Source organism: Gopherus evgoodei, chromosome 20 (assembly GCF_007399415.2).
Source record: "Gopherus evgoodei ecotype Sinaloan lineage chromosome 20, rGopEvg1_v1.p, whole genome shotgun sequence".
NCBI classification, from domain to species: Eukaryota; Metazoa; Chordata; order Testudines; family Testudinidae; genus Gopherus; species Gopherus evgoodei.
This window is the reverse complement of record NC_044341.1, coordinates 4,134,132-4,148,836: the sequence shown is the minus strand read 5'-3', so window position 1 is coordinate 4,148,836 and position 14,705 is coordinate 4,134,132. Positions and strand designations below refer to the sequence as shown.

Below are 14,705 nucleotides of genomic sequence, written 5' to 3'. Positions count from 1 at the left end.
ACGTGTGCGCATTCCAATGTTTGTACATACGTCTGCATCCATATTGGAGTGCATGTGTCAGCGAGTGTATACCCCCAGCTGTGTACCTATCTCTATACAGAATAAATGGGTCAAATTCTGTGCTGACTGACACTCTGTTCAATTCCACCGGTCCCTGGGGCTGAATGTCAGCACAGGATCTAGCCCAGGGCCTGTGTACATGCTTCTTGTGCGCTGCGTTCACACAAGGCAAACAAGGGCTGCATCTTCTGCCTGTGACACAGGCTGGTGATTGTGCTTGACCTTGGGAACATTCCACCAGGGTTTGAATCAGTGTGATGGATGGCAGGGCTGCCAGGAGGTGATTGGACTGGAATTGCTTTAGTTTGTCCTGTGCTGTGCGTGTGTGCACAGAGTATATCTGTACCTTTGAAGATAACATCAAACAGAGGACATGCCGTAGCTGTACGTGAAAAACACAGGAGAGAAAAAGGCTCTATTTGTTTGGGTTGGTTTTTTTTTAAGTGGTAACTAAAGATGCCTGTTGATTTTGCCTGGCACTGATCAGCAGTGCTAGCTCACGAGCAGAAGTATGCATGGAAAAAGAAGAAGGTAGCTGTGATCATAGATCTCTCATCTCCCCAACTTTTTCCCTAGGAAGTCCCTGAGACACGAGCCAGGATGAGACAGGCATAGCAGCAACTTCTCGCTGAGCTCCCACTGGCTCTGCCAAGGGGCAGACTATTTTTAGCTCACTTACACTATGTCTGCGCTTAACGGCAGTGTGCAGACAGGCACTACATGTGTCGCTGCCCGCTGCAGGGAAAGGCACCAGCAGCAGGGAGGCAGCGGGACACTAAGTGCTAAAAATAGCAGGGTAGACTTGCGAGGCACTGCTTGGGCTTGTAGCAAGCCAGACAGGGTGTAGGCCCCGGGGGTTCAGGTGTGGGGGGCACTCTGCTCTACTCACTTAAGCTGTGTAGCGAGCCAGACAGGGTGTAGACCCCAGGGGTTCAGGTGTGGGGGGCACTCTGCTCTACTCACCTAAGCTGTGCCTCACTGTCTATGCTGCTGTATACACCCATGCTAGCTGGGCGCAGTATCTGCACTCTCCACCTACCCTGAGCGGAGTCGCTCCCCGTGGGTCACAAAGGCTCCATCTGCAGGTAGGTTCAGGACAGAAGGGCTAGGCCTTTGCTAACTGGTCCTGGCCACGCTCACAGGCTGGCAGGGCTCCCACCAGCTCACCCCTCTCTGTCCCTCTGGTGCAGTAACCCGGTCGTGGTCATCCCCCACCCCAGCCCCACGAACCAATGAACGGAGAAGAGGAGGTTAATCTCTACTGAGACGGGCAATGGGGCCCAAGGTTTATCTGTTTCCTGGCCTGCCCCTTCTCCCCACAACAAGGGGCTGAGGACAGCATCAGGGATGCAATTGAAGGAGAGATGGATCTAGACTCCGTAATCCGCACACACAATGGAGATGCCAAGGACCACAGGTTTCTCCTGGAGCTGGGAAACTGCTGGAGTGCCTCAAGACAGAGCTCTCCCTTTCAGCGCGTCATTGGTTCCAGCCAGACCCATTTCTTCTCTCTCTCTCCATTCTTTTTGCGTGACGGTGCTTGAATGCTATGGGAACCACACGCGATATACACAATAGATCCGATTATGTCCCCGCCCCCTCCCTCCCAACAAACCCTCTGCTCTTCTGCCAAACCACAAATACACCCACTAACAATACCCCACATGTAACAACCTAAGAGTTGTCATATTGAGTCAGACCATGGTCTACCTTGCCCAGTATCCTGTCCCCAACAGTGGCCCACACCAGAGCTTCAGGAGGAGCGTACAAAACATGGCAATTATGGAGTGATCCACCCCTGTCTTCTTGCAATCAGAGGTGGAGGGTCATCCAAAGTATGGGCTTGTATCCCTGATCATCTTGGCTAAGAGCCACCTGATGGACTGATCCTTCATGAATTTATCCAGTTTTTTTTTCATCTAGTTATATTTTTGGCCTTCACAACATCCTCCGGCAATGAGTTCCACAGGTTAGTTGTGGGTTGTGTGAAAAAGTACTTCCTTATGTTTGTTTTAAACCTGCTGCCTCTTAATTTCATCGAGTAACCCCAGATTTTTGTATTGTGTGAAAGGATCAAACACTTCTCTACTCACTTTTTACACGCCGTTCATGATTTTATAGACCTCTAGCATATCCCACCTTAGTCATCTCTTTTCTAAGCTGAAGGACTCTAATCTTTTTGGTCTCTCGTAAGGAAGCAATTTCACATCCTTGATCATCTTTGTTGCCCTTCTCTGAGCCTTTTCTGGTTCCACTATCTGCTTTTTGCAATGAGGCGACCGGAACTGGGCACCATATTCAAGATGTGAGTGCACCATGGATTCACATAGTAACATTATGGCATATGCTGTCTTTGTTCTCCTGCAGGAGGCCAACAAAAGCTGACTTTGTGCATTGTGAAGTGAGAGCTACCCCACCCCTGCATCCTAGATGCACCCATCCCACTTCTCAGCCAATTGGCACTCATGGTCTGATCCTCCTACCTTGGGCTCGATGAGTTTCCATCCATTGGCCTTGAGCTGCTGAAGCTCCGCGAACTTCAAGCTGACGTCCTCAATGGACAACTGCAGGAGGTCCCAGAATCCAGCCAGGTCTTGGAAGGTGGGCATGGGGAACGCATTAGGGTCCTTCCAAAGGGGGAGAAGACAAGGCGGGTTAGCTCCTTACATACCATGGGGTGCTGAAGACTCCAGGTCTTCCATCACTTCCCTGCTCAAGCTGATGAGGAGCAGAGTTGAGCTGTCTGGGCCTTAATGGATTTAAAGGGCCATTTATTCCCTATAGCACCTTGGATGCAGCCTTAAGAGGGTCAGGCTGAGCCTCCAACCCATCAGGTAGCACCTCCAAATGGAATCATCGCCAGCTGTGCAGAGTGTCATGTACCCCACTTCAGATCCCCGGGGACTTGCTGCTGCCTCAGCCCAGTTGCCCGTCGGACAGAACACATCCCTGGAAAACTCATAAGGAAGGAGGCGCTCACCATGTTCTGCTGGCAGAGTCGGAAAAACTGTTGCACCTTCTGGGACATCAGGAGCTGGGTGCTGCCCACGGCGCTCCGGATCTTCTCCAGGACTGATAAGGCACATAGAGAATGGGTGAGGAATTTGCTAATGACATGCAGCTTGATTACCTCCCCCCAATCCCCTTCTAGCTCCAGGGATGCACCATCACGAGCCCTGGAAAGTATTTCTTGCCACTAAGCCCAGCCTCCTTAACCCTTTGTGAGCCAGATGGCACCATGTGTGGGGCAACCACTGGCTCAGGTTCCAAAGGGGATACACCCGTTACTCAACACACGTCTGGGACACTGTGCTGCAGGAGGCATTTGGGGGATAGCCCAGGCTGGGGGATGCTGAGCAAGACTCCAGCCCCACCAGCCCTAGGGGAATCCCGTCTCACAGCCCCATCCAGTCTCACAGCCCCATCTGGACTCACTCTCCTCTGGCAGGTCATAGTCCTCGGCCTCTCGCTCCATCTGCTGGCACCAGCCTTCCATCTTCTCCACCTCAGTCTGCAGTAGCTTAATGAACCACTCCCCATCCCGGTGGCAGGGAGAGGCCCTGCCAGAGTCAGGGAGGCTGCGGGAGCCCCTGTTGATCCAGGAGTCCCGCCGGGGCACCTCCACGGTGTCATACTGCATCTGGTAGTCCTCCCGGTAGGCCCACTGACCCTGTGTGTGCACCGTCTTGAACACCGAGTACTGCCGGCTGGACGCGTCTGGCTCTGAGGAGTGCCGGTGGAAGGGCCGCCCAAACTGCAAGGCCTTGTCCTCTGTGGCCACCGACAGGCCCGTGAAGCCTTCCAGCTCCAGGTCTGCCTGCACACCGGCCGTCACGCTGTTTGAGCGCCTGAACCGGGCCCGTCTGGGGACAGGGGGTAAAGGGGGTTATGGGGACGGATTCGCCTTTCCACAGCAGGAGCATTGCAAAGCATTCAAACCACAGCAGGGGGCATCAGCACAGATGCAGGAGCTCCAGGACTGGAATAACGGGGAGCTGTGGGTCAGGATGGAAGGGCATCAGCAGAGCTGCAGGGGCCCCAGGACTGGGATAACGGGGCTGCGGGTCAGGATCGAAGGGCATCAGCAGAGCTGCAGGGGCCCCAGGACTGGGATAACGGGGCTGCGGGTCAGGATCGAAGGGCATCGGCAGAGCTGCAGGGGCTCCAGGACTGGGATAACGGGGCTGTGGGTCAGGATGGAAGGGTATCGGCAGAGCTGCAGGGGCCCCAGGACTGGGATAACGGGGCTGTGGGTCAGAATGGAAGGGTATTGGCAGAGCTGCAGGGGCCCCAGGACTGGGATAACGAGGCTGTGGGTCAGGATGGAAGGGCATCGGCAGAGCTGTGTGTGGGAGCCTGGAGCTGGAGTAGTGGGAGTGGGGACGGTCTAAGGAAACCTGCCCGGTTGGAGTGCAACCCCTAGTTCGGAGCTCACTGACTGTAAACCTCACGCACTGGGACTGCGCTGCCCCTCTGCACTGCGACCCTGGACCTCCCCACCCTGCCCAGCCGGACACCGCTTCCCTTGCAGGAGCAGAGCGAGGGGCCGCGCTGGCTCCCGTTCCAGAGAAGCTGCAGAGGCTCCCAAGCTGTTGAGCTCGCGGCTGTCCGTGGGGACAGCCCGCTAACAGCCGCTTCCTCCTGTTCCCTCATTTCAATGCCTTCTCTCCTGCTTGCGCGCACTAGTCTGTTTCTATGGTAACGGGCCCTGGATGGATGCTGAAGGACTGGGAGAGGGACAGGCCCCTTGTCAAGCAAAGAGAAGGAACATGGGAAGTTCCTCTCAGACGCCTTGTCTTCAGTGACTCGGCCGTGGGCGGGAAGGAGTGGGGAGGCAGGGAGGGTGAACAAGCAGGTCCAGAATAGCCCAGCTTCTGAGGCGCTGTCTGTCTGAGAGGAGGGGCTTGGGTCAGAGCTGGACAAACCCCAGTGGTGCACGTGAAGGGCCCCTTTGGTGGCCAACTCTGGGGGTCTCAACTGGATTCCACTTGGCATCTCAGCTTCTTCGCCTGAACAGCTGAGTCAGAGCTACTTCACACCACAGCCTTGCTCAGCCCCAGGTCCAGGTACTGATGGCCTCAGACAGATCCTACAGAACTGTACTTCCACTTCCGGATCAGAACCAGGGGCCTCTATGATGGGCAGATCCAAAACCCCAGAACTGAACCCCAGATCTGGATCAGAACCAAACCCCAGATCTGGCTCAGAACCATGGACAGATAAGAAGCTGCTGATCTGCAGGCACAACACATCCCACAGGGATCAATCCCAGAGTCACTGCTCAAATCTGCAGCAAGAGAGAATCCAGACAGCTGCAAATCCCTCAGTACCAGCCCAGCGTGTAGGTCACACTGCTTTGCGGCTGGTGTTCTGGCAAACCAGTCAGGGCCCCAGGGTAACAAACGTGCTGATAAGAAAGTGAGTGGCTCGGGCGGGGGGTGGGCCCTAACAGGATACCTCTAGCCTCTTGGGTGCAGATGTGAATCTATTAGGAGTGATAGGAGTGAGCAAAAGTTGTGACAACTTGCTGACCTGTGTGACATGAGTTTGCTGGGCCTCCATCCATTTTGCAGCGGACGAGTGCCCACAGCACAACCTCCCTGCTCATCACAATCAGCACCTTCTACGACAGCTGACCGACCAAGCAGCTTAATGGTCCAGAGACTGACCTACCTACCTACCCATCCCTAGGATGACATCAGGTCAGGGATGAGGCATGTTGCACAGGGAAGCTTGCCCAGCTGCTGCCTGCATTGCGCACTGATTTATGAGCTAACGAGGAAACACAGCTGTACTTAGCAGTCAGCACAAGAAGCTGCCGAGCTCTTGGGATGCTCGGGAGAAGAGGCACACGTTAGGAACGTTTAGTTTGGGGGAGGCATTGTGTGAATACAATCAAGCTGGCACGGCGGCTGTGCTAAGCCCTGCTCCTGGAGGGATGGAGCGATAAAAGCTGCATTTAACCAGCTGTACCTTTTGTCTTCCTCCACTTGCACCCCGATGGAGTGGAATTCCCTCTGGCTCCTGTTTTCTGTGTCGGAATCAGATATAGTCTCAACCTGCGGTGGTGATCAGAGGGAGAGCATGTTGGGGAAGAATCACTGCACAGCCTCGGGCGCAATAGACTCATGCTTTTTAATTTCCGCCAGCGGATGCAGCAGTGCAGCAGTGGGAAAGCCAGGAAAACAAAGCACTGACAAAAGCAATGGCCAGGCAGCTCCAGGAGCTTCCAGCACGGAGATGAAGGGCCACTGAGACTAGAGCCTCCTCTCGCCCTGTTCGTCAAGGATGAGGTATGGTGGGGGGCCATGGCAGGAAGGAACCTTGTGCTGCCACTGCCTGTTGGCAAGACCATTTCATGCAGATATGATGCCGCTTGCAACAGGTCTTGGCAATGGCTGCAAAGCCAGGTCGTGGTGGTGAGACCTTGGTCTGGAGCTGAAGGCAAGAAATGGGATGGCTGAATGGGAGGCGAGCCACCATGCCTTGGGACCCTGCACAGAGCCCCACTTGCCAAGCCTGGAAGTGCCAGTGCTGGGGTCCCCAGGAAGCCCTGAGTCATAGGGCTACCGTTCAGCATTGGCAGCTGAATCTAGATGGGCTTAGGCCGAGGTTCAACACTGGGAGGCTCCGGGGAGCCAGGGGAGAGCGACACTTACCTGAACTCCAATGGACGGGCGCCATTTCCTCTGCCGTGCCAAGCTCCTCAGCTCTTCCCGGCCAGGGATGGCCTTGATGATGAGTGTGGACGGCTTGGGAGAGCCCCGGGGCTGGACGGCAGGCAGATCCAAGGAGATGGCTGTTACCTTGGAGTTCTCCAAGCTCTCCGTGGAGTTGCAGCGAGCCGCGGCATCTTTGGACCACGAGGGGCTCCGGGAGACCTCGCTGGGGAGGTAGCTCTCGTGGGTGGACTGAATGCTGCTCTGTGCCGTGACTGAGGTCAGGGGCTTGGCTTTGATTCCTGGAGGGAGGGGAAGCGGCGCTTTTCTGTAACTGAAGGCTGTTGTGGGAGAGGCACACGATAAAACATCACATGAGAAAGAGACACGTTCTCATTTCCGAACGCAAACACCGGCCAATTCCGCCTCTTCCTCCGGCTTCCAGGCCTAGCACTACTGAAGTTGGGCCCATTTACACCAGCCGAGCAATTGGCCCTACGCTGCTGCACCACCAAAGGCTGCACACCCCGCACGCCCTGCCAGTTAACTGTGAGCTTGTGGCAAGGGGCATAAAAGTTTCGTTTGCTTTTGGACTGGCTGCTTGGCCAGTTTGTCCACTAAACCCAAAGGGACCAGATGACCCTCAAATGAGAGGGAAGATCAGTGTGTTCTTGTGCTGCACAAGTCACAGGACAGGCAGGCAGACAGAAAAAGGGAGAGAGAAAAGAGAGAAGGGGAAACCCGAAATAAATGCAGAGGATTGATGGACAGACAGACAGGGGTGTTGGCTGGCTGGAGCAACGCCAAATCGGACATACTTAGTCTCCCCCCATGCTGGCCACATGAGATGCCATCTCAGTGAGCCTGATGTTTCCAGCCGGCGAGAGAGCTGCCCTGCGGCTGGCAGCACCCGCAGCCTCACAGCGGATGAGCTTATGGGCAGCTTAGCCTGGCCCTTGGAGGGCATCCCAGAAAGCCGTTCAAGATGGCGGAAAAGAGCGGCAGTGGGAAGCTGGAGTGGTGAGCCCACTGGGTGCCATCTCTGGGAAGGGGGAGGTAGGTGAGCAGGTCCCTCTATGGGGAGGTGGGGGAAGTCCCTCTATGGAAAGGGGTTGGCAGGGGGGTGCCTATGTGGGAAGGGGAGAGGCTGGTGTGGGGGTCCTCTATGGGTTTAAGGGGATTCCTCATGGGAAGCGGGGGGCTGGTGTGGGGGCCCAATGTGGGAAGAGGGAGGGGCTGGCAGGAGGTCCCTCTGTGGGAAGGGGGAGAAGCAGGTCCGGGGGGTCCCTCTGTGGGAAGGGGCTGGGGTGGGTGTGTGAGGTCCCTCTGAGTCCCAGCAGGATTCCCCACCCGTCCCTGTACGAGTGAAGGGCCCCGGGGAGCAGGGGCCGGGACTCACAGGTGCTGGGCTTCAGGATGCTGCTGGTGATGGCTGGTCTGGGCGGGACGGACATGGAGAAGAGCGAGAGGCAGTCGTCGTCCTGGGAGCAGCCTGCCTGGATGGCCCGCAGGTAGCTGTGGCTCCGCATGCGGAAGCAGCCAGGCAGGTCCAGCGCCTCCACGGCCTGGGACTCCACCTCGCCGAAGACGGACTCGCAGACCGCCTCAAACTGGTGGTTCAGCTCCTCGTTGATCTGAGGGGAGAGTGGGGCAGATGAGGGGCCTGGGCAGCTCTGACAGGGTCCAGCGCCCCCACCCCCAGCACCACCCTCCATGGAAATACCAGAGGGGCTACAGAGAACAACTCGCTCTGGCCCCCGCTGGTGGCTCCAGGGCTAGAGGTGAGACTGATATGGCCAGCACAGTGAGGGCCCTGCATCCATCCCTCCCCAGTCACCCAGACCCTTCGACTCCAGCCAGCGGGGGACCCTGGGGCTTCACTAGGCACAGCAATGCAGAGCCAGCCCCTGCCCCCAATGGAGCTCCTTCTGCAGGGGCAAGAGGGGCGCTCGGTCTCCACACCCCAAGCAATGCCTGGCCTCTGCTGAGCCTGCCACTCAATGTGGCACACGCTGACTTTGCTGAGGTGGACATCTGTCCACTGGGAAGTCGATCGAGACCAACCAAACTCACTGCACACAGGTTGCCAAGATGCCAATTGTTCCCGTCCCCCTGGCTGGATTTGACCCAGCGACCTAGACAGGAAAGTCTGCCAGTCCCATTGCCAAGCTCCCGTCAACTGCCAGGGCCTCTCCCCTCTGCTGCAGCTCTTGAGCCTTGGTACCAGGCAGCTACCTCCTCTGAGAATCTGCCACGAGGGAAAGGTCCGACTGATCATGCCAAGCTTTATTTCACTGCAGGTGCTGCCTGGAGCCCAGCCGTGACCCACTGGGGGGAGGCGACTCCCAGTCAAGGTTTCCATCCATTGCAGCATGTCCCTGGAGCACCTAGAAGGTCTCTCTACCTCTGCTCTTGTGAGAGAGCAGGCAGATATCATTGCCCAAATCCTGGTGCCGGGCCCAGGCATTAGCACAGTGACTGCAGGGGGCCCTGGTGTTCGCTGGGGAAACCCGGCACTGAGACGGTGACCCAAAGTTCAAACCCATTTTTGAGGGGAGGCGAAGTCTGTCTGGGCAGCACTGGGAGAAGCAGCACCAGGATTATGGGAGAGACAAGCTCTTCCCTAGATGTTACCAGCCAGGCCTGGCACAACCAAGAGGTTCAGAGTTCAGAGAAGCTTCCGAACTTTTGGGGAAGCTTATCCAAACCAACTCTGAATTCTCACAGCACTACACTAAGGTTCCTCTTTGGTGCTGGATGGCTCGGGGAGATGGTAAGATGGGCTAGGGGAACCCTGCATTACAAGGCCGTTAGTTTTAATCCAGCTCAAGTCACTACTGTCCTCCAAAGTCATTAGCACCCAGTGCTCATTTGATGCCCTCTACGAGATGTATCAGTGGGAGAGAAAACCTCAGCTGGTGAAAAATGTGGAGCTCAGCTTGGCAGAGAGGCCAGAAAGTGAAAGGGCCCCGGACACTGAAATCCCCTCACCAATTCTGAAGGGCCTCAAGATTGTAGCGCTTTGGAGGGGCCCCTGGGGCAGTTTACCTGGCCACTGTCCGGGCTGCAAGTGGGGCACCATTCCCTGGGGCTAACATGCATGCAGAAGGAGGGGCAGATAAATGGTCTACGCTGGGAGCAGATAGGAGGGACCAAGAACGAGAGCTGCCAGCTGAACCCAGGGGGCTCTTGTGGCTAGTCAAGCCCCTGGGAAGACATGAGAGCACTCTGCATTGCCATCAATGGGAGGGTCATGGCCGGCCCAGGCAGGGCTGCGGAGGAAAGGCCGGTAGCATGCAGACAGCGCTCTGCGTTACCGTATGAGCAGAGAAAGGACAGTGCTGGCCAGATGGGGAGCAGAAGCAGAGCCATTGTGGGGAAGGGACAGAGCATCGCTGGTGCATGCAGAGAAGCCTGCCACCTCCCCAAAAATCAGCATCCCCATGCTGCAGATTAGCACATGCAATGCAGGGGTGGGTGGAACTAGCCTGGGGTCAGGAATCCATGTGGCACAGAAGGGTCAATGGAGAGCAGCCAGACCCGAGCCGCGTCTCAAACGCTGCTGCCACTTGGGAACCTTGAGTCTGATGCCCAGCTCCAGACGGCTCCACTCAGCACCTAGCGTGCAGAGTTCTCCTCAGCTCCAGCCACTCATTCAGGAGCCCAAGTGGGAGCTGGGCTCTTAGGAAAATCCAGCCCCATGGTGGGTGCTGAGTCCACCCAAACACCATCCGCCCCCTGTCCCTGGGCCGAGCATATCAACTACAGCAACTGAGGGCACAGGGCAGTCAGGGCACAAAAGCCAGGAGCAGCGATGGGCACTGCCCACCTTACCTGGCCGGTGGTGAAGGAGCGTCCGTAGCCCTGTCCCCGAGGGTGCATTCTGGGCGGGGTGCAGCAGCTGGGACAGTTACAGATATATGAATCAGAATAGTGCCTACTTGCAAACCTAATGAGAGACAGTGGGGGAAAAAGGATTCGGACCAAAAGCAACACGTTCAAGCAGAGCATTTGGAAACAGCCCAGTGACTCGGCTCCTGTTTGCCTGCTGCCGCCCCCTGAACCTGGCAAATCATTGTCCCTGCCCGCCATCCCAACACGAGCTCATCACCACCTCTACAATCTTCCCAGATAGCCCCGGAGCAAGGAGGGGATTCCCAGAGCCCTTGCTGGGTTAGGCTGGGCTCACAGAACATCACGCACCTCCACAGCAAAGGGAGGTGCCGATAAGCAGGGCAGGCAGCAGACCCATGGTGGCAGTATGGGGCTGGCAAAGGGGCAACGCCAGTGAGAGAAGCAGAGCAGGTTAACCAGCAGGTGTGTCCTTACCTGGGCCACCAACGCTTGAGAGCACTACAGCCATGTCAACACAGGGACTGATGTGACCTCCCTCAACACAGTACAATGTACACCAGCCCAGTGCAATCTGCAACCGTGCAAACTCCTACTGCAGGCCTGATTTACACCACTCTAGTGCAATGTGCAATGGTGCAAACCTCGAATTTAAACACAATTTGCACCAGTCCAGCATAATTGACACTAGTGCAAACTCTTAATACAAACACTGTTTTCACCAGTGCAAACCCCTAGTCTAAACACTGCAGCATGATTTGCACTATTGCAGTTTACCCCAGTAACCCTCCTCTTTTCCCTGCCCCATTCCTGCAACAGAGATAAATTGCAGCAATGTGAAATCCCCGTGTTGGTGCAAACTGTGTTTGTGTCCCTCTTAGCCAGGGGTTTTCAGCAGTGGCTAAAATCCCAGCATAGACAAGGCCCAACCCTTAGAAAGACAAACAGTTCAAACTTTCTCTGAATCCCAATACAGTTTATTTTAACCTTTGGGGTTTCACTCACTGTCCTGGTTTCACAGATCTGCATGCACAAAAATGCCCAGACACTTGTGCACCTAAGGCCCGATCCTGCAATCAGATCCCCTCATGTGCACCCTGCACCCACACAGAGCCTTCCTGAACTAGGTCTGTGCCCACTGATCCGAGCACAGGATCAGGCCCTTATGTGCAAATGAAGCTACAGTAGTTGCACATGCAAATGTCCACGTAAGCTGGATATCATCTGTGCGCACATCGAGCAGAGCCACGCAATCACACCCGTGGATGTTTTGAACAAGCGTTTCTGAAAACCTGGGTCCTCTGCATTTCTTGTTTATGGCAGCCCTGCAAAACGGACCACTTCCTAGTGCAAAATCTACTCGCCAGCACTCATGGAGGACAAAGAAAACTGAAAGATACATTGCCTGGAAATTCTCCCCCATGCCCTGTGCTCCCAGACTGAAAGATCTACAGGGCAGGGACTTCCTCCTTTGATGGGTATGTGCAGCACCTAGCACAATGGGGTGCAGTCACAATCTGGGTTTTTGGGCACTACCTTAGTGCACATAATAATGAATTAATACAACAGGGGAGTATAATCTTGTAAGGTTGGTCAGTTTCATTCTCAAAGATCCCTGCACTAACCTGAGCCTAGGATATTTAAGTTACAAATCTGCAGGGGGGTGGGGTACGTGGGAAGGTTGCTGAAATCCATGGATTTATGGAGTTTCATTTAAAAAACTAAATAAACTGTATTTTAGCCTGAATTCCCTGCCAGAGAACCCTTGGAATCCACCTCTCACTAAAGCCTAAGTAAAGCAACCCCCAAGTCTCTTCACTCACCACTCCAACATCCTCCCCCTCAACCATCCCTCCTCCACCCTGCACCCACCTCCCCAATATCCTCCCCCCAACTATCCCTCCCTCACCCTGCACCCACATCCTCCAAAATCCTCTCCTCAAGCCCCACCTCCCTGCTCCCTGCCCCTCTCCAAGCCTGCATGCCCGGAGGCAGTTCAGAGCCGGCCTGGCCCCTCAGGCCCTCTCTTACTTAGTCCTGGCCTGGTCTACACTGGAGGAGCGGCGGTAGCCATCTCGCCGGGACAAGCCCTTGGGAGACACCTTGGCACTGGCTTCCGAGTCACCGCTGTCATCGTCCCCCATGGCCTTGATGTAGCTGCCGCTCCGCATCCGCCGGCAGGGGATCTCGCCATCCTTCCCCACCGCTGGGTAGCTGCTCCACTCATCCTGCGGCACCTGCAGTGAGGAGAGCCCCATGGAGAGGGGTTGGGTCAGGGAGCCTGGGGCAGTGGTGCACACATGGGGACAGAGATGACACGGAACAGTTGATAGTGCGGGCAGGGGCACAATTTGAAGGTTCTGCTGGTGTACAGTGGGGGTTCCTGGTAGAAATCGGGGGGGCTGTGACCCCATCTGACCCCCCATCCAGCCAGACTCAGCCATCCAGCCCATGGTTGCACAGTCCAGGGCAGGACACTGGGGAGCCGCTATGCTAGGACAGAGAAGCTAGAGAACCGAAGGAACCTCTGAGTCTGTCTGGGTCCAGCAGCTTGACAATAATCCTCTTTATAGCCATTACGGACAGGGCCTCTCTCCCCTGCTCGTTGCAGGGTACACTCCCCATTAGCCACGGGGAGCACCACACCAGGCAGAAGCAAACCATACTGTCCACAAGAGGAACATCCATTTCCCCATCTCTCCCCGCAGCCTGCAGCTCAGACCCAGGCCCCAAAGGCCAGGGCACCCGATCTGACCTCCAAAGTCCAGGGCTCCAGGCATCACAGGATTTCATTCAGCCCGTCTCTGCCCCAAACCATGTCAGCGGAGTTTGGTTCACTCCTCTCCCCGCTTCCATTGCTTTCCAGCGAGGCCACACTCCAGCAGGGACGAGATTGTGTGAAATGGGCCATTCTCCTGCTGATACCAGCTCTGCTAGAACCAGAACTTCCTGTTCTGACGGCTGCTCCAGCCTGGCTTGGTCTCTGCTCAGGGGTTCCCGGAGCTTGCAGAAGCATCTGATCTTCTGGGCGCCCCTGTGAGCCTTCTGCAGCTCAGCTCCCATCACCCTGCCTTCCCCTTTGCAAAGGGAAAGTGAATTTGGGGGCCCCATGTCTGCTGGGGTGGGGTTCCTTTCGCTGAGCTGTCAGGCATGGCTCACAATGACAGGAACTGGCGTCCCAGCACTACATAGCTGGGGTGCTGTTTGGGGTCAGAACCTGCCCCAAACTCCCAAGCAAAGGACAGCTGGCCTGGGCAAGCTCAGTGCCCTCAAAGAGGCCTCGTTTCTCTCCTTACCCTTGATAGCCTCAGTGCTCGGTGCCCCACAGTCCCCTGGCATGGCCCAGCCCAGTCTGTTCACAGCCCCCCACACCCGCCAACCCTCCTCCCTGACCCTTGTCCCTTTGCACAGACTCGCTGGACACAGCTGGCACAGACGTCTCAGCTGAGGAATTCCCCCATGTGATACTCATAACTCCCATGAGCCAAATCCCACCCATGGCCGGCACACCCATGGCCAGTCCCTCTGTCAAGGCACCGTTCCAAGGGCGCCAGCGCCCCGGGTCCTTACCAGGTTCCAGAGATGGGACAGGATGCCCTGGGCGATGAGCACAAGAACAAAGCACCAGAGACCCAGGCAGACAGAGGCGCCTTTCTGGCCACTCAGAAGGAATACGTGAACGAGAGTGGGTCCACTTACCACGTCTCTCGCTCCCCTGCCATGTCCCCAGTCGGGTAACCCGGGCTGGGAAGGTGAGTGAATGGGGAAGGGGCCAGGAGAACCTGGCCATCCCCTCCCCCACCCTAGGTGAATGATCATTTTGTTGTCATTCACAGTCTCTTTCCCCCCCAGAAAGAGGGAGAAGGGCTAATTAGCTTTTAACATGGAAGTCAGGCAGAGGAGCCGGCTGGCAGCGCTAATGCAGGCATTAAAGAGTTAAACACCCATGGCCGCCACTTGGGAAGGGATCTGGCAAAAGCCTGTGGGTGGGTGGGGACAGGGGTGTTTGCACCCTCCCAGCCAGGGGCGGGGAGGAACCTGGCACCATCTCATTTTGCACACAGACCGAGGAGCTGGAATTGGGGCTGGCAGCTGGTTTGACCCAAAATCCAGGGGGGACAATGGGAGCCGGGT

The 14,705-nt window shown here is 56.2% G+C and overlaps 1 protein-coding gene across 3 annotated transcripts in view; it reads right to left on the bottom strand.

The window, feature by feature from the left end:
* Nucleotides 1-14,705, bottom strand: part of DLGAP3 (DLG associated protein 3) — a 128,339-nt gene that overhangs the window by 2,295 nt on the left and 111,339 nt on the right. For 2 of the 3 annotated variants that reach the window (XR_003997338.1, XM_030539283.1), the window contains exons 3-10: nt 12,603-12,808; nt 10,554-10,668; nt 8,119-8,353; nt 6,720-7,060; nt 6,034-6,119; nt 3,496-3,923; nt 3,041-3,132; nt 2,544-2,687 (exon numbers count right to left, since the gene is read on the bottom strand). Coding sequence is in view for 2 of the 3 variants with exons in the window: in XM_030539283.1 (XP_030395143.1) it covers nt 2,544-2,687; nt 3,041-3,132; nt 3,496-3,923; nt 6,034-6,119; nt 6,720-7,060; nt 8,119-8,353; nt 10,554-10,668; nt 12,603-12,808 (1,647 nt within the window). In the remaining variant the exon portion in view is untranslated. The remainder of the gene's footprint in view (nt 1-2,543; nt 2,688-3,040; nt 3,133-3,495; nt 3,924-6,033; nt 6,120-6,719; nt 7,061-8,118; nt 8,354-10,553; nt 10,669-12,602; nt 12,809-14,705) is intronic. The other variant, XM_030539284.1, reaches the window with a different exon arrangement.